Source organism: Scyliorhinus torazame, chromosome 10 (assembly GCF_047496885.1).
Source record: "Scyliorhinus torazame isolate Kashiwa2021f chromosome 10, sScyTor2.1, whole genome shotgun sequence".
NCBI lineage: Eukaryota > Metazoa > Chordata > Chondrichthyes > Carcharhiniformes > Scyliorhinidae > Scyliorhinus > Scyliorhinus torazame.
In genome coordinates, this window is record NC_092716.1 from 36,378,472 (window position 1) to 36,398,719 (window position 20,248).

Below are 20,248 nucleotides of genomic sequence, written 5' to 3' on the forward strand. Positions count from 1 at the left end.
AAGACAGAGTACCGGGCTAATGGTAAGATTCTTGGCAGTGTGGATGAGCAGAGAGATCTCGGTGTGCATGTACATAGATCCCTGAAAGTTGCCACCCAGGTTGAGAGGGTTGTTAAGAAGGCGTACGGTGTGTTAGCTTTTATTGATAGAGGGATTGAGTTTCGGACCCATGAGGTCATGTTGCAGCTGTACAAAACTCTGGTGCGGCCGCATTTGGAGTATTGCGTGCAATTCTGGTCGCCGCATTATAGGAAGGATGTGGAAGCATTGGAAAGGGTGCAGAGGAGATTTACCAGAATGTTGCCTGGTATGGAGGGAAGATCTTATGAGGAAAGGTTGAGGGACTTAAGGCTGTTTTTGTTAGAGAGAAGAAGGTTAAGAGGTGACTTAATTGAGGCATACAAGATGATCAGAGGATTAGGTAGGGTGGACAGTGAGAGCCTTTTTCCTCGGATGGTGATGTCTAGCACGAGGGGACATAGCTTTAAATTGAGGGGATATAGATATAGGACAGATGTCAGAGGTAGGTTCTTTACTCAGAGAGTAGTAAGGGTGTGGACTGCCCTGCCTGCAACAGTAGTGGACTCGCGAACACTAAGGGCATTCAAATGGTCATTGGATAGACATATGGACGATAAGGGAATAGTGTAGATGGGCTTTAGAGTGGTTTCACAGGTCGGCGCAACATCGAGGGCCGAAGGGCCTGTACTGCGCTGTAATGTTCTATGTTCTATGTTCTAGATCAACATTTGTTGTCGATGTAAATGTCACTTAAATTAGTAACTTTTAGTTAATGTTTTAGTGAGGGGGTACAATGGGCACAATTTCTCGGGCCCGTTCAGTCGTGTGCAAGCCCCCTTATGGCAGCTAAATCTCGCGCAAGAACCATAACGGGATTGGTGCCAGCGTGATCTCGGTTTGAGCTGTTACCCGCCCTCCCATTGGTGACGTGATCAGGTTCATGCCCAGATAGGGCCTGGACCTGATTACCATAAATTTAAATACATTTTAATATAATTAAACTGCTTTATGCTGTACCTTCCAGGGAGTGTGATGTTCTCCTCTCCACCTCCCCCCTCCCTCAAAGGCCGACCCTATTTACTACTGGTTTTCAAAAACGAAAACCGACCGTGATGATCACACCAGAGATGCGGAGGTGCCTGGGGGCCCTGGGGTTGAGGGCCAAGGCTGGGTAGTGCCACCCTTGGGGGAGAAGGACATCCCCTTTTGGGGGGGAGAAAGAGGGATGCGCTCCGGTGAATGTGCAAGGGGGGTTGGGGGGAGAAGAGAGAGTGCCCCCCCCCACCCCAATTCCTTGGAGGGACATCACTCCGAAGCTTGGTTGGGAGGAAGGCTGAGAGAGAGTTCAGTTTTCTTGCTGATCGGGGAGCCCTTCAATGATGGCGGCCCGATATCTGTAGCCAGGCTTGCTGACTATCAGGCCCTGCCCGCCAGAGTGATGGCGCCAAACACAGCCACCAATTTAATTTTTTTCCCTGACAAAGAAGATCTGGGCGGAAAGCCTGCTGAGTTTCTGGGGCGAAGCACGGCAATTTTCAGTCAGAACCTGACACTTTGCCACCTTTTTTGAAAACTCCAGCCAATGTATGTAGATTCTTTACAATAGAAACTACAACAAGCATTCACATACTAAATAGCTTTCAAAGATATGCAAACACATGTCTTAAAATTGTTTTATCAGGTTGTTTCTGCATAACTACAGTTTCAAGATTATTCATGTAGAAACAACCTGATATTGGTAAGTGCAGCAGCTTGTACAGCATTCGCACTTGTACCAGTGTTTATTTGGTATTTGCTGGAATGACTATGCAGTAAAAAAACTTAAACTTGCCAATACCTTTCATCCAAAGCACTCCATCGACAATTAAGCACTTTTGAAATGTCGTCACTTTAGGAAATATGACAGCCAATTTACACACTAGGAGTTCCCACAAATTACAATGAAATAATGACCAGATAATCTGCTTTGACTATTTGTTGGGGGATAAAAACCAACACGCATATTTACAAGCGAGCATCTTCATAACAACAACTGTGGCTGTGACCCCCCCTTTAACTAGGATACATATTTCACATTCCCCAATATGGCCGACACACATATTTATAGGCATCTGCATACAATTTTGTTTGGGCCCTACGTCCTATGGAAATCTACTTCTGACCCGAGGATGGCAAATTAAATTTTCTCCAGCCTGAGAAATTCTGCCTGGTCGGACAGCCAGTCTGCAGTCCTGGGTGGTGCTACCGATCGCCAGCCGAGTAGGATTCTCCGGTAGGGGATCAAGAAAGCAAAGGCAAGGGCATCGCCCCACCTCCCCATGAAGAACTCTGACTGATCTGACACCCAGAAGACTGCCACTTTTCAACATGGCTCCACATTCACTCCCACAACCCTGGACATGACCTCAAAGACGGGCGTTCGATATCCGACAAGCCTGGGACAAACCCTGGTCAAGGAACCGGGAGCAGAGTGGGTGAGGATGGAGGAGATTTCCTGCACAGGGGTATCCCTCCGAGCTCTAGTCACAACTGCAATCCCATCCCCCCCACTCTGGCCAAATACTCGAGGAGCCCAGTGGTAGTGGCCACGTTCCGAGCGTGGTACCAAGCGAGGCAACACATCAGCCTAACCAAAATGTCCACCATTTTTTAAAATATAAATTCAGAATACCCAGTTCATTTTTTCCAATTAAGGGGATATTTAGCGTGGCCAATCCACCTACACTGCACATATTTGGGTTGTGGGGACGCAACCCACACAAACACGGGGAGAATGTGCAAACTCCACACGGACAGTGACCCAGAGCCGGGATCGAACCTGGGACCTCGGTGCCATGAGGCAGCAGGGCTAACCCACCGCACCACCGTGCTGACCTTCAAAATGTCCACCCCATCTGCAACAACCATAGGTTCACTCCCTCTGTAATGGACGCCACCTTCAAATGGTGGCGGCAGCATGAGGGGACTCTGATGGTCAGGGCCTTGAACAAGGACGATAGAGTAGCGGCCCTGGGGGAACTCACGTGGAGGTTCCAGCTACCAAGATGGAACGACCGGAGATACATTCAAGTCAAAAAATTACTCTGCAAAGAAACAATGACACATCCTCAGATACCAGGACACTCACCAGTAGAAAGACTGCTGAATGCAGGTGACCAAGGGGAGGGGAGGTGTGGGGGCATGAATAGCGATTGCTGGAGGAGGTATGCACCCCATGGACGAGACATGGAAAAAATGGCATAGAGATAGGGGGAGGACTCTGGATCGAAGCATGCACAGGGTGAACTTCACCTCCACATGCACAGGGCTGAGCCTAATGCAGCTAAATGTGGTGCACTGAACGCACCTAACCAGAACCCAAATAAGCAGGTTCTTCCCAGAGGTGGAGGACAAATGCGAACGGTGCCAGGGAGGCTCGGCTAACCACAGCCATGGAGTCATTTACGTCCCGTTGAGTGAACAACTCTTGGTTTGACATCTCATCTACAGGGCAGCACTGCTTAACAGCACAGCATCTCCTCAGAACTGGACTGCTGTCAACCTAAATTATCTCCCAACTCTCTGGACTTGAAGTTGAATCCATTTCCTGTGACCCATAGCAGGGAGATTAGATTGGCAATTTGGGCTGTATGGAGGATTTTCAACACTGTGGGACATTAGTCTCTGGAGTTTAGCTATGTACCCTTGGAGTCATTACAGTGATATTTCTTACTGGATAGGAGTACTTGGAGTATGTGACAGCAAGGAGGACAGAGGCATTAGGCTTGCATGGGTACTGCCAGTGCCATGGCTAATTGGAGGCAGTTTAAGCTGAAGTATTATCCTGACAAATAGTTCACATCATCTCCCCCAGGATGGAGCACTATGTACTACAAGATAGTACTATGTACCATCAAGAAGTTTGGCTGGGCACCAGTAAAGCACATCAATGCTTGGATTTAAACTCAAGGTCTCTAATTGAGTGTCTGGCGCTGCAATACTGGAGCTGTGAAGCCACAGTCATTATATAATGTGGAGCTCTAACACAGCGCAGAGGACAAGTATTGTAGCTCAATTTTGGGTCGGAGACCAGGGGTGAAATTCTCCTACCCGCCCCGCCACATTTCTGCCCCGACCGGCCGGCGGGAGTCTCCGTAACACCGGCCAGTCAATGGGGTTTCCCATTGTGGGGCAGCCCCACGCCGTCGGGAAACCCCCGGGCGCCGGCAAAACGGAGACTCCCGCCGGCGGAGAATGACGCCCCAGTTGTAGAAAGTGTTCAATAAAAAAATGATGTGGGGTGCTTGAATATTTTTATGTTCAAAGTCTTGTGTTTGCCTGAGCCTTAATTTTGGCAACTGCATTGATTCTAATCAAATTAGGTTTGAAATGCCGGTATTTTGAATAAGACACCCAACCATTTATTGCCACTATCCCAACAGTCAGACGTTTTGTTTGCCAAAGGATAAATTCCAGGAGAAACCTGACTGACAAATTGGTCCTACACTGCTCTCTTTGTCATTCAAGCTCCTTGTTTGTTACATTTTTAAAATATTAACCGAGACACCGTTAACATTTGTCCATTGTTGGTGACAACACCATTCATGTTGTATTCAAGAGAGAAAATAAAATAAATGCACCCATGGACTGCGCACCTTTCACAGTAGGTTAATGCAATTATGAGTCACCTATAGTGGTGCTGGTCTTATAATAGAGGTTCGACTTTGGACAGAGTTTCAAATGAAAACTTAAATTTAATGGGGAAAGAATTGAATCCAAAAACTACTGTCCAACCCCTCCTCCATCTCAACCTTCTTCCCCTCCCCAATCAGGGTGCACCGAGAATAATGCATCTTTCCAGTTTTCGCAACAGTTTTAAAAAAGATTTTCCCTTTGATTCTGGCAGAATTTTGCCTGTTGGTACAGTAGCTCTCAGCGGGGCAAAAAATAAATCTTACATATGCTTGTGTTATTAACAGTAACATGTTCTTGTAAGAATATTGGACTTGGATTTCTGCCAGCGCACATTATAATATATTAAATGTAATCTCCTGCAAAGTGATTAAAAAAGATCAGAGTGCCTTAGCATATTTTAACACATTGTGCTGAATCCTATGACATCTGTCACTGAACTCATGTAGTGGGATCTGGAGTCTTTCAATAATATTGTTAGAAAGAACCTCTTCGTAATAGAACCTCTTGGTAATAGGACCAACGGTGCTTGTTGAGTTTGCTGGGTCCCCTGTGGCAATGGTGGCAGATTGCCAAGGCAGGGGAAAGAATGTTAGAAGAGGTTGCAAAATTGGGCTCAGGTGGCCCTTCGCTTAATTAGGAATAATGTAAAAATTATACAGTAATATAGATGTTCACAAGATAAGAAATACGCAAAAATTATAATTGGGTTAATAGCCGAAAGGTTCTGACTTTACAATTACTTGTATTTATATTGCTTCCATGTAGAGCTTATCCTTTATTTTAAACAGTTTAATGCCTGTGTGGCATTTAAATCCTAACTGTGTACTGTGATTTATTGTCCCATAGGTGTTTTGTCAAAAATAAAGTTTGAAATTATTGGGAGCTTTTTCAATGATATTCTGAATTGCTGCAATAAGTGGTGTTATTGGCTAGAAATCAAAGAGTTAATTATATTGTATTGTAACCGCTTGCAATAGTTTACTTGATAAGTGCCAATGCGTTTTTTGCATAGGCTTGTTTAACCGGCACAGCTTCACAATTAAAAATTGTTCGCTGTAACTAATTTTTACCATCTGTTTAAATCTCCTATGAGTTAGAATGCTTATATTCTAAGATGTGTAATACCAGTAAGCCCTTTAAATGATATCATTCCCAGTTCATTGGAACTTATCCTGAAGCAGTCACCAGGACTGTGTTGTGCATACAGTTGTCAAAGAACATTTGTTGTTAGTACATAACATTTAATATGGATTTTGCTCATATATTCAACCCTTGAATGAATATGAATGAATATCGCTTATTGTCACAAGTAGGCTTCAAATGAAGTTACTGTGAAAAGCCCCTAGTCGCCACATTCCGGCGCCTGTTCGGGGAGGCTGTTACGGGAATCGAACCGTGCTGCTGGCCTGCCTTGGTCTGCCTTAATCAGCTGGGTCACTGAGATCACCAATGTTACAACTTACTGGGTGCAATTTTCCCAAATAATTTCCAACTGTGGTCTTCGTAATCCACCCACACATAGAAATGTCTTTTTTTTGGGGGGGGGGGGGGGCAAGTTTTGCACTGGCACTGAAAGAGGCAAGGTCTAAACACATTGGATAGGGCGCCCAATATCAAAAGGTAACAAGAAAGCCCGCCCGCCCCACCAGCCACATCGGCATTGGTGCTTCAGTGCCCCTTCACAGCCAGAGGACATGGGAGACTTCCATCTTATCAGTCTGGGTTGGATTTGAATTCCGCTCTTGAAGCTAAAATGCCAGTGACTAACCCCCTGCATTATGAAAATGAAATGAAATGAAATGAAAATCGCTTATTGTCACAAATAGGCTTCAAATTGAGTTACTGTGAAAAGCCCCTAGTCGCCACATTCCGGCGCCTGTTCGGGGAGGCTGTTACGGGAATCGAACCGTGCTGCTGGCCTGCCTTGGTCGGCTTTCAAAGCCAGCGATTTAGCCCTGTGCTAAACAGCATTATCCATGCTCCCATCTGGTTTCATCATTGATACTCGAACGAGTTGGTATGGCATCTTCAATTTAAAACATTTTTCTACCCCTCTTATAGATGCATTTCAGCATCTGAAAGCACATTGCACACCGTTTACAATGCACTCCATGTGGTCTACTTAGAAATTTCTGTACTGTTTTCAACTTGATTGACACACTTACCCAGAGAGTCACTAGTAGTTCAAGAAGCCCACATTGTCACTACTCTACATGGTCTTACTGGCTAGAAATAAACTGCAAATGTAATAAAGGAATCTCCGCTAATTTTAGGTGCTTTGAATGCTGGGAGAGAAGGGAAAATGGCAAAATTCAAATCAATTAGATTTCAGTACCTCTTAGACACATGGAAAGAAGGTAACATTTGTAAGGGTAGCACACTGGTGCAGTGGTTAGCACGGCGCCGAGGTTCCAGGTTCAATCCCAGCCCTAGGTTACTGTCCGTGAGGAGTTTGTACATTCTCCCTGTGTTTGCATGGGTTTCAACCCCACAATCAAAATGGTTACGCTAAATTGGGTAAAATGAATTTGGTACTCTAAATTTGTAAAAAAAAACGAAGGTAACATTTGTAGTGTCCTTGAATTTCCCTTCATCCTCAATCAAAATCCTGTGGCATAGAAGGCTACAAAGAGAACAATATAAAAAATAGAATAGATGCACATGGCAGAGATTATTTGATATGATCATTAGCTTATGTATGGCCAAACTTGCTGAAATAATCCTAGTCAGAAAGTCAATACACCAAAAATAATTAGACTTTTGAGTTTAACTTTGAGTGAGTTAGAACGTAAGAATAAAAGTGTGAAACTGATGAAACATGATGGTTCATAAAGATTTGTTCTTTTGTCATCTTCATGACTACAAAGTTAATTTGGTTCTGCTGTTCATTGGTGACAGGTTAGTTACTAAGGGAATATCATTTTCTGATTGTTTCTGCTGAGTGGGTGGAAGAAAAATGGCGATTGAGATTTTAAATGGGAAACATACCCTGGTCTGTTCATGTATGGAATGAAAGGGCAGCACGGTGGCGTAATGGTAGCACTGCAGCCTCACGGCGTCACGGTCTCAGGTTTGATCCCGGCTCTGGGTCACTGTCCGTGTGGAGTTTGCACATTCTCCCCGTGTTTGCGTGGGTTTCGCCCCCAAAAGATGTGCAGGGTAGGTGAATTAGCCACGCTAAATTGCCTCTTAATTGGAAAAATGAATTGGGTACCCTAAAAAAAATTTTTTTTTTAATATTTGGAATGGAAATACTTCTTTGAAAATTAAGTGCAAATTCTATGGTATAAAAATAGTAGAGTAAGAGCTTTGATCACATCAATCTGCAGAGAAAATACCTATGCTAAAGCTAAGACTCTTGACTAGAGAGCTGCTTAGTAGGAAACCTACACAACATACCAATAATTTGCCATTTGATGGCTCAGAGAGCTTTCTTTACGTCTCTTAATAACCATTGGGGGAAACAATGGCTCTGATTTTTGTGTGTAGCCAAATTATAATCTGTTTCTTTCAAAGTGCTTTCTTTCTGATGCCACTACAAATACTGGCTGCAGGAATTCATCCATTGTTCTCCCTTCTCCTATCTGTAACAATAAAAATCAGAGTTTATTTTGAGTATCGTTTTGGCTTTTGAGCCACTGTAGGTACCAAAACATGAACAAATATTTCAAACCTTAGGCTCCATTTGTGCCTTTTCTCATATGTTGATAATTATTGATCAGAGATGAGGGAGAAGATTGGAAAGTTTAAGTTCAACATTCCACAATATGTTGATAGCTGCAGCATATCCCTCAAACTGCCTCTTCCGCTTGCGTACAAATATTTCATTGTTACTTAAATAGTGGTTGGACCATGCAAAACTAAAACAAATTTTGAGACTTTTATATAAACCAAGTGAATCAAACCACTACAGATAGAAATTGTATACCTTTCACTAGCATATAATATTAGTGTTGAATGTTTGGAAATACTGCAAATTTTTTGAATTTCTAGACAAATGGTCATTTTATAAATACCGTTGAAGTAAAATGTGCCAGCAAATGAAACTCTGCCTGTGTTTAGTCTCTCTTCTGACTTCCTTTTCAGCGTTTTCTTTTTAATTCTGTCGTGGAAGGTTGTAGCATCCCATCTTTGGTTTATTCATGTGTGTGTGTCTTTGAAAAAGCGTTACATAGCTTTATTTATCATTTGCATATTGCTGCTTGTATTTTTAATTGTTACAGTTTCCAGTTTAATACAAATACACCAATGTTCACAATTTGTTGCCAAGTTCATATTGGAGGTGCTTTCAGACAGGTTTTGAAATTCTGTGCTTTTATAGAAACTCATTGTTCAGTGAGCACCTCAATTGATTAGCTGCAGAAAACTCTTTTCTCTCGTCATTTGTTCTACTGATTTGAATCTGTTGAGAGAAGAAATCAGAGTCTGGTTTAAGGTGCAGAATTGTAGTAAATTTAGTGCATGTTGATACAGTTTGTGACAAATGCAGGATTTTAGATATATTGGGTTATAAACATTTGGCAATTTAAGGGTTAAAAGCCTGGGTTAGAGTGTGTTTAACTGCAGTAGTCATTAAAAAAAAAAAATCTTCTTTTGCAAGACCAGAAAGCTTTTAGGGGCTAGAGGTAAAATTGACCATTGTAAAAGCCTGGACTAATACACTGCTGTTTCTCTAAGGGGAGTCCCTGGGGAGTTAATGTGTTTTCAGCCTAGGGAGTTAATTTGTTTTCAGCTTGGGGAGATGATGTCTTTGCTGGGTGGAGGCACTCAAACCTTTTGAGAAAGATTTTGAGTTGAGTTCTGATCTGGCTAACACTGAGTCCATATGTAAGGTCTTTTGCTCTCTCAGTAGGATAGTTAAAAATATTAATATTGTTTAAAGCTATGAAGACTGGTCTGAGGACAAGGGAGAAGCTGAAACAAACCGGTTGAAATAGTCTTTTGAAGACATCCAACCAGAGTCTGCAAGGATTCTAACAGGAGCCAGATCTGTTCTGGAAAGCAAGTATTACTCTGTGCTGTTGGGATGTAGGGTGGATTGAGAGCAGGATGATTTTGTTTCTTATTGTTTAATTAGAAATTGAGTAGTATTGTTTAAGGGGTAATTTTAAGCTATTTTTGCATGTGAGGTTTAACGTTTTAATACTGTGTGAATAATAAAGCTTTGTTTTATAATACCAAATCCATATTTCTTCGTGCAATCACTCCTGAAGCAAAGTATTTTTTCCACACAGTCTTACAAAATAAAGTAAAATATTGGGGTTTTGGTCCAGTATTCCAGCTACTGATGGGGTATGGTCTGGGGTCATAAGTGCTCAGACTTATACTTTAAGCTTGAGTCATGCAACAATTATGGCCATGGAATGTAATTTTGTGCAATTTGGTGGGAAGAATAAGGAGGTCACATATTTCTTGAATAATAAGAGAATAAACGTGAGGCAGTGACGTAGAGGTATTGGTAATCCACAGACCTGGGGTAATGCACTGGGGACCCAGGTTCGAATTCTAAGACGGCAGGCCATGAAATTTGAATTCAATTAGAAATCTGGAATTAAAAGTCTAATGATGACCACAAAACCATTGTTGATTGTTGTAAAAAGCCGTATAGTTCACTTATGTCATTTAGAGAAGGAAATCTGCCACCTTTCCTGGTCTGGCCTCCATGTGATTCCAGAGCCATAGCAATGTGGTTAACTCTCCAATGCCCTCTGAAATTGCCTAGCAAGATGCTCAATTAAAGGGCAATTACATTGGCCCAGCCAGCGATGCCCTCATCCCATGAATAAATTAAAAAGACCAGAGGGATCCAGGGTATAGGTACTTGAATCACTAAAAATACAGATGAAGGTTAGTGAGACCATTAAAACAAAAACTAAGCACTCAATTCATTTCTAGATGGACAGAATTTAAAAGCAGCGAGCTTATATTAAACTTGTATAGAATCTTGGTTTGACCACAGGTTGAGTACTGTGCATTGTTTTGTCCTCCATATTATAAAAGGAGCATTGAGGCATTGTAGAACTTGCGAAAGAGATTCACAAGAATGATTCTAGAACTGAGAGGATATATCTATCAGGAAAGGCTGAACAAGCAGGGATTCTGATTGCCTGATAGAGGTCTTTAAGAAGATGGAGGCGTTTGCTCAGGAGAGGATGTTCCTTTAATAAGGACACAGGGGGTGAGATTCTCCACTCCCGCGCCGGTTGGGAGAATCGCCAGGGCCGCCAAAATTTCCCGGGACGCCGGTCCGCGATTCTCCCAAGCGGCGGGAATGGCCCGGTCGAATTCCGCGGGCTGCAGGCCGGAGAATCGCCGGAGACACCCAAAATGGCGATTATCTGGCACCCCCGCTATTCTCAGGCCCGGATGGGCCGAGCGGCCAGGCCAAAACGGCGGGTTCCACCCGGCGCCGTCCACACCTGGTCGCTGCCATCGGGAACAGCGCGCGAACACTGGGGGGGGGGTGGCCTGCGGGGGGGTGAGGGGGGATCCTGCACCGGGGGTACCTCAAATGTGGGGTGGCCCGCGATCGGTGCCCACCGATCGTCGGGCCGTCCTCTCTGAAGGAGGACCTCCTTCCGCGGCCCCACAAGATCCCGCCGTTTTGGCCTGGCCGCTCGGCCCATCCGGGCCTGAGAATAGCGGGGATGCCAGAGAATCGCCATTTTGGGTGTCTCCGGCGATTCTCTGGCCTGCGGCCAACCCGCGCATGCGCGGATGATGCCAGTTATACGGCGCCTGCCGCGTCATCTATGTGGCGCCGCCTTTACGCATGCGACAAGGTCTGGCGCGTGTAGATGACGAGGCCCCGATCCTAGCCCATTGTCAGGGCCTGAATCGGTCGGGATCGGGGCCGTTTTGCGCCGTCGTGGATCTCGACGGCGTTCACGACGGGCGGCCACTTCGGCGCGGGAGTGGAGAATCCCACCCAGGTAGTCCACACCGAGTAAATATTAGGACAAAGTTTTATTTACAAACAAAATATGGACACTTCCCGGGAGACCCCTACCACGTTCCGTTCCGGTCGGTGCCTTACTGGCCGACCTTCTATGCAATGGGTATTGGACTACCCCACCCCTAGCGAGGAGCTTGTACTTGGGCTAGACAAGCATTCCCACCCAGTAGATCCCGTGTGGGATAATATAGTTTCCACTTGCAGGAGAGACCAGCAAAAAGATCATCAACGTAAGATAGTCATGAGTAAATTCAATAAGGAGTTTAGGGTAAATTCTCATTATTCCACGAGTGGTAAAAATGTAGAACTTGCTACCATAGGAGTAGTTGAAGTGAAGAGCAAAAATACATTTAAGGGAATCTAGATAAGCACATGAGGGAGAAAAGAATAGAGAAGTAATAATGACATGGTTAGATGAAGAGAGGTGGGAGGGAGGAAGAGGCTTAATTGGAGTATAGAAATGCCAACAGTGACCACTGAATGTTCTGCTTCGGTGCTGTAGCCTCAATGTAATTATGAGATGGCTAGGAAATCTGTTCCGAAGTTTTTGGCAATGCTGCTTCGAGCTGGCTGTTCTATTATAACTCCCATCAATTCTCTTCCAAGTGCCTACAGCAAGATAGTGCAAAAGGATTGGGGAAAGAGTTTAATGCACTGTTACCTGCTATGAAATATATTTTATAGATATACATCCCATGTCTGTCACATACACAAATGCATGAACTAATTTGGTTGAAAGCTCAAGGAAAGAACCAAATTATCCCATGTATGCATATTTTAATCAGCAGATAATGCAGAGCAAACAACACACGAGATTACACTTTTGTTTTGAATTTTTTCAACATTAATGGGCATGGCCAAAGTCAAGATTCAGTTTGTGATGACAGGACTACCTCAGAGAATATACTTTGAGAGAACTGGAGCCAAAATCTTCTCTTAGGTTAGGCACTAGACTAAGTTTAGATTTAAATACTTTTTATGTACATTGATGATGTACAGAAAGCCGGCATGATGATTTAATTTTAAATAGGTCCTGAAACCAATGGTGTGAAGAAGGTTTATGGGACCATTTGGAGAAGTCTTGATTTGCCACCATCATTGCATTGACTTAGAACAGCCATAGGTTATGGCAGCAGAATACACATTTCTTTGGCCTAGCTGTACTCGTCGTACAATGTTGGGAGGCTTGATGACACGGTCATGCAGGTCTAGAAGATTTCTCTCTATGAGAGTTGCACAATTAGTTCCTGAATTTGCTTGAGCTGTACTGAGACCGGTTGGTTCCCAAATGAGAAGGTTGAGGGGAAATCACCCCTTGTCCTTTCACCTCCTGATGTACTTTCGACGAACCAGCTAAAGAGCAAAACTGGTGAAGACCTAGTTTAAAAAGTCACCAGCTGCTTTGAAGAGGCAATAATATTTTATCATTGAACAAAGTTACAAAGCCATATTTTACTTCTGCCTTTGTTTCAAACTGATTGATATCTTCAGCACCATAAGTTTTTAGCTTGTTGCCTTGCTGCCCGAGGATTTTTTTAAACACCCGCTGGGGAAGATAATTTTAAGTGGCTGTTTCCAGTAACAAATTTGAGTTCATATTGTCCGGGTGTGACAGAAACCGATTTGTCCAAATGGCCCAATGATTACATTCGGAGTCTGAATTCAAACTGCAACCAAAGCGGTTATTCAAAATTGCACATGCTCTGATTGGATGAGTCGCCCTGTTCTCAGCCAGACCACTAGATGGAGCTTTGCAAGGTGGCAGAACTTAGTTTCTGGGGGACCTAAAACCTGACCAATGGGGTTGGCGCAGTGAGGGAGCAGATAACACCAACCTCTTTTATTTAGAAGAGAATAAACTATACTCTAATTCTTCCGAAGAACTGAGTTTTATGAAATTAGGAAGTGCCATTCACAGCTGTAGAGCTTTTATGCTATAAATAAAGAGCTTGTTATTAATTTACTGTAAGTTGGACAAGGTCAGCTCTTGGTTTTGTCTGGTCAATGATGTATTAAAGATTGTGTAGTAAGAGGCATTAGACAGATCTGTACAGCACAGAGGTTTTCACCTTCCACTGATGAGATCACCCATCGCACTGACACAACTCTGTTAAATGGATGTATTGATGCAGTAATGGGATAATTAGCTCTACCTCTCTGCTGTTGCTGAAACATAGCACAAGTTTTGCTGCAGCTATTTAAAACTGCTTTGCATATTGGGATATATATTTTTAAGTTGCCTCTTTTTTGTCCCCCAAGCTATTTAATTTTTCACTAAGCATTAGGCATGTTAGTTATTCTTTCTCCTTTGTATGCCAATCAACAGGCAAGGACTAGTCTTGAGTTGCCATTCTATACTTTTTGTTGCCATTCTATACTTCTTGTTGCCTCGAAAAGTCTTTATTTTGCATTTACAGCATTTCATTTCAAGAAAAATATCTTTTGAAATTGCGATTGATAAAGGACTGAATTTTTAAAAAAAGTTCCAGAATCCCCCAGTGGCTGTGTCAGTAATTGAATAAAAAACAAGACTGTTTAATGTTTTGGAATGACACCGTCAGTTAGAAGCTCATTAAAAGAACCTCTACTAAAAGTGTGGGCCTATCATCCAATTGTCTTCCAGATTTTGATTGACCTCGAGCGCCCTTTGAAATCTCATTTGGACCCATATCACTAGGATAGTGAGAAATCTTGCAAAGCTCAACAAAATGGTGAACATGGAGAGAAATTCTTGGAATTAAAAATACCTGCAGTGATGCATTGGAAAATTATTAGTTTGAATTGCTTCTGACTTACACTGCTTTATGGAGTTCAGATAAATGGAGAAGTGTCAGATTCCAGGATAGGTTCATTGCTGTCAGCAGCCCCTTTTTAAGCTGACACCAAAATGCTCACCGTCATCAATATACCTGGGTGTTGACAGTAATTAAAATGAATAATGGATCTATTTTTTTTTTTTGAAGCTGCATTCTAAAGTGATGTTACTACTAAAATTGCTGACACAAAATGGAGTAATTTTGAGCTTGATCAGCCACGTTTTGACCATGTTGCCTATTGCTACGTGCACGCTGAGCGTTTAGCTTTGAAACCTGTGGAGACTAAAGTTTAAATCTAATCTGGCATTAGCTGATAGGAATCACTGTCCCTGAAGGCTAATAACTGATCACAAGTAAAATGAGTTTTGACCATCTAGTCTTCCATTCAGGGATATGAGCCTAAAGCAGACTCTTATGCACAGCTTACCCCATCAACAAATCAAATAAATATACATCTGCCACTATCGTCTTTAAAGTTGAACATGGCAGCAGATTTGTCATTTTATTTGCATAAATCTCTTCCATGCTGCAGATATTATCACTGGATATTGGTGGGTAGGTTTGACCACATTAACAGAGGTAGTTCTCATTATTAGATTTAGAAGAACTCAGACTATCATATCAGCAGTATTGTTGTCAAGTCAACATCTTACAGTGTATGACCATCATTCTTCTACCTTTCTGGGGATGTTACTAATCAAGTCTTTTTCGCTTTTTGTTTTTGGTCCTGTGCAGTTGGTGGTGAGATTCCTCTTGACATGCGACTGGGAGGTGGACAACTGGTGTCAGAAGAACTCATGAACCTTGGTGAAACCTTCACGACGACGAATGACCCTTCTTTGAAGCTTTTTCAGTGTGCGGTCTGCAACCGATTCACCACAGACAACCTGGAGACACTCAGTCTGCACATGAACATTGAACGTCACCTGCCCGAGGAGGAATGGAAAGCAGTCATTGGTGACTCCTACCAGTGTAAGCTCTGCCGTTACAACACCCAGCTCAAGGCCAACTTCCAGTTGCACTGTAAGACAGATAAGCATGTGCAGAAATACCAACTCGTAGCACACATCAAAGAAGGGGGCAAGGCCAACGAGTGGCGACTGAAATGCGTGGCGATTGGGAACCCAGTGCACTTGAAATGCAACGCATGCGACTACTACACCAACAGCATTGAGAAGCTGCGACTCCACACTGTCAACTCAAGGCATGAGGCCAGCTTAAAACTATATAAGGTAAGCAATGTCTTCCTGTCCAGACATTCCCTAATGGTACTGAACAACAGTCATTAAATCCTCTTCACATTGAAATTCCAAAACAAATATCTTGGATTGGAGGATTGTTCTGCGGTGATCATGTTTAGCTTCGAAATAAGCCATCCCTTCAAAATTTCTGGGACAACTGGAATGTTTGTATGTGGTTTAACTTGTCCAAAAATATTACAGTTAAATTCTATGCTTTTAAAGAAACATTTGTTGTAAATTGGTTAATGCAATAGCCCTTGAAGAGATGGGCTGAGATGAGAAAAAAATATTGCTCGTTACATGCATTTTTGTTGAGGGAACACTATTGTCAATTCAAATGGTGCAATGAGACTGTGCAGTGACTTGAAGATTCTGCACTTAATGCAAGTATAGTTGGCGGTTGGTGGGTAGGTGGGGGCGGGGGGGGGCGGGGGGTGGGGGGGGTTGCGAGGGACGTTATCATGAGACAAATTGTTTTTAAAAAAAAGAGAAAAGCCTACCTATTTAATCAGGGTTTGACATCAAGCTTTCTAAAGATTGGCCCTTCAGGCAATTGCTCAACAGGTTTCACATGACTAATTGCCTAACTTATCTGTCCGACTTAATAATCAATACCATCACCCATTTTAGCCAATTCATTAAAATATGGGGTACAGATATTGCCTCCCATTGAACACCACCTAGGATCCATTAAAAATAAATGCATACATGTTCAGGTCAAATTTGTTAGGTAAAAATAAAGTGTTATTATGTCCTTGTCACTTTCTTCTCTCATTCACTTTACGCTTCTGGTCCACCGTTTTCGCTCTCATTTCATTGGCTCACATAGCCGCAGTAGAGTGTACAATCTACAAGATTGTACACACTATTCATCAAGGCTCCATCGGCAGCACTTTCCAAACCCATGACCACTATCATGTAGAAGGACAAGGGAAAACCGCCACCTGGAAGTTTCCCTCCAAGCCAGTCACCATCCTGACTTGGAAATATATTACCATTCCTTCACTGTCGCTGGGACAGAATTCAGGAACTCCCTCCCTAACAGCACTGTGTGTGTGCGCCTAAACCACATGGATTGCAGCAGTTCAAGAAGGCAGTTCACTACCACTTCTCAAGGGCAATTAGGGATGGTCAATAAATGTTGGCCTAGCCAGCAACTTCCACATTGCGATAATGAATTTTAAGGAAAGGATATGGGCATCGCTGTCGAAGTCAGCGTTTGTTGTCTGTCCTTAGATGTCCTTGAAAAGGTGATGGTGGTGAGCCACTCATAGTTCTCTCTCCAAATGGTTACACCAAATCAATTCAATCCAAATGCTTCATGCCTCTCTCAACTCTACACAAAATTCAAAAAGAGAAGTATAGCTCACAGAGGCCCTTTGGTCAAGCTAGCTCATTCTTTCAGAGTAAATATAGAATCTTGCTCCACACATCTAACGGCCACTTGACTGACTTAAGTTTTTATCTCCACCATTTCTGATACCAACTTCTATTTCTAGGAGGAAATGTTTCCTGCCATCAGCTGGGAACTTTTTTGTTTCCCATGTTCTCATGAAACATCTCCTGCAGTCACAGTTTAGCTTGATATAGCTTTTTGATTTCCACTTCCATAAAGTCCGCTGCTATTTCCCTCCTTTCTCAGCTGAAGAATCAAAGATTTCTAGCTTTTCTTCAACTCAATCCTTTGATGTCGGACATCTGTGCTGTGATTCCCCCTCCTCATCATTTTGACACCTTGGATGTTTTCCTTGGTGGCCAGGATGGCAGCACGGTAGCACAGTGGTTAGCACAGTTGCTTCACAGCTCCCAAGGTCCCAGGTTCGATTCCCGGCTTGGGACACTGTCTGTGCGGAATCTGCACGTTCTCCCCGTGTGTGTGTGGGTTTCCTCCGGGTGCTTCAGTTTCCTCCCACAGTCCAAAGATGTGCAGGTTAGATGGATTGGCCATTATAAATTGCCCTTAGTATCCAAAAAGGTTAGGTGCGGTTGTTGGGTTATGGCGATGGCGTGGAGGCGTATGCTTAAGTGGGGTGCTCTTTCCAAGGGCCGGTGCAGACCCAATGGGGCAAAATGGCCTCTTTCTGCACTGTAAATTCTATGATAAGTATGCAAAAGGTGCAGCCTGATCATAGTTTCAGCTTGATAGCTTCTAACTCCCAATCTACTGACTTGTAGACCTCCGAATTCCATTTGTTTAGTCGATCGAAGCTCTGCACTGACTGGAAATGATCCTTGCAGAGTCTATCAATCTATCATCTCTTTCATTCTCTTCCCACACTCATTCAGTATTATTCATTAATATGTCTGACGTTTATTCCTGCAATGTCTAAGACCTGGCCGAGATTTTCCGTTTGGGAGACTATGGGCTGGATTCTCCGATTGCCGACACCGAAATCACATTCAGCGACTGGCCGGAGAATCCGTTTTGATGCCGAAATCAAGGGGGGGGGGATTTTGGATGCTCCATCGCCTCCAAAACTGCGTCATCGGCGAGTACGCCACATGTCTTTGGGACAACCTCAGGACGTCACCTGAAGGCCCTCCCCCGATGGCCTGCTCCCGATTGGCCGAGGTCCCGACGGCTTGGGGCGCGTGTGTTCTGTGGTTTTGTCAACCTCGCGTGGAGGCTGCGGACTGTGTCTAGCGCCGCCACAGTCGGGGGGGGGGGGGGAGCCATCTGCTGGCTGGGGGGGTTTCGGCGGGGGCTGGGGGACTGGTGAGGGGTGGTCCGGGAATGGCGAGGTGGGTTACAGGGGGACACTATCTGGCAGGCCGGGTTGTACGGCACGAATGCTGCAGATTGCTGTCGTGTGCACGCGCAGCCACGGAATTGGCAATTCTCCGCCTACATCTTCAGGCAAATCCGGGGGGCTTTTCCGTGGCGCAGCTGCTTTTTGGTCGTAATACTAGACACATGTTCCGGACATCACCTCAAAATCGCTGAATCCAGCCCCATGTTCTCCCGGCGGAAGAGAATTGCGACTGATTTGCACTCCCGCTGAGAGCGCAAATCACAAAGCAATTCAGTATCACTCATCATGCAAATTTATGCATGATGTGGAATACAAGGGATTAAATCCCACTATCGGGCAACCATTTTAAGCATTTATTGCCCATCCCTAATTGCACTTGAGGGGGCAGTTAGGAGTCAACCACATTGCTGTGGGTCTGGAGTCACGTGTAGGCCAGACCTGGTAAGATGGCAGATTTCCTTCCCTAAAGGACATTAGTGAACCAGATGGGTTTTTAAGACAATCGACAATAGTTACATGGTCGTCATTAGACTTTTCTTGGATTCAAATGTCACCATCTGCAGTGGCAGGATTTGAATCTGGATCTCCAGAGCATCACTCTGGATCTTTGGGCCAATAGTCCAGTGACAATACCACTACGCCGCCGCCTCCCCATAAATGCTGGGAGAGGCCACCCCCAGGCTTCCCGATGGCCTTTATGCCTTGCAAGACCTATCTCGATCTCGGGAGGCATCGCGATGTTGGTCCTGCTCACAATGCGTGGGACTCAGTCTCACATAGTTCAGTGCTAACGCCAGATCTAACCAGCTCCCGGTATCTATTCCACACCCCCCCCCCAGAGAAACCCCGCTGGCTGCCAATTAGTACTCGTCCACGAACGGCCCTGAAGGGGGGGTCTCCCTGGTCATTGGAGTCCCCTAGGTGGTCAGGGACAGGGCAGGATGGCACCTGAGACTCCCCCTGGCACCCAGGCGCTGCCAGGTTGGCACCATGGCACTGCCAAGGTGCCCAGGTGGCACTACCAGGCTGGCAGGAGCACTGCCAGTGTACCTGGGTGCCAGGGTGGCACTGCCAATGGTCAGGGTCTAAGGACACTATGCCCATCAAAGGAGAGATGAGCGGGTATGAAGCGTTGGGGGGGGGATGAAGGGTCGGTACGAAGGAGCCTCCGGAAGATTGGGGGGGTAAAGGGTGAGGGTCCTTAAATAGGGGAGGGGGGCCTGAAAGAGAGTATGGGAAGGCCTGAACAGGGGGGCCCTCAGCGACCCCATAATGGGATGTCCTCACTTGGGGGGGGGGGGGGGGGGGGTCTGGGGTAATGCCTAAGTGTGTGGGGGGACATTGCCCATGGGTGGGGGGTGTGGGGGACACTCAAGCTCACTTAGAGATCGGGACACCCTTTCAAAATGGTGGTCCGATCTCTGAGGAGCTGGTCTGGCCAGTGAGTTCACCTGCCCAGTGATGGAAACATTTCGAAGTGTGGGCTAGTCTGGAGAGAAAAAGTGGCTAAGTGTGGTTAGATAGCGGTGGGGAAGTCACCGACAGAGCCGGAGAGCAATGCCCAGCCAGACCTGCCACAAATGACACTTAGAAAACTTTCATATAAACTAGCCCCCAGACAGCGGTATCTTTTCTGGGGGGGGGTGGGTCCTTTTAAGTAGTGAGTCCCTGTGAGGAGGTTGCTTTATTTAGGGGGTTTCAGAGGAGTCCATTTAGTTAGGAGGGGTTCCTGGGGGGGGGGCTCCCGCTTTAGGGTGTCTCATGTGTGGGGTCCCTAGGGCAGCACGG

At 44.6% G+C, this 20,248-nt stretch overlaps 1 protein-coding gene across 5 annotated transcripts in view; it reads left to right on the forward strand.

Annotated features, from left to right (window-relative positions):
- Window positions 1-20,248, forward strand: part of zfhx3b (zinc finger homeobox 3b) — a 594,034-nt gene that overhangs the window by 163,127 nt on the left and 410,659 nt on the right. For all 5 annotated transcript variants that reach the window (XM_072517941.1, XM_072517942.1, XM_072517940.1 and 2 more), the window contains one exon: window positions 15,202-15,698. In XM_072517941.1, coding sequence (XP_072374042.1) covers window positions 15,202-15,698 — 497 coding nt within the window. The remainder of the gene's footprint in view (window positions 1-15,201; window positions 15,699-20,248) is intronic.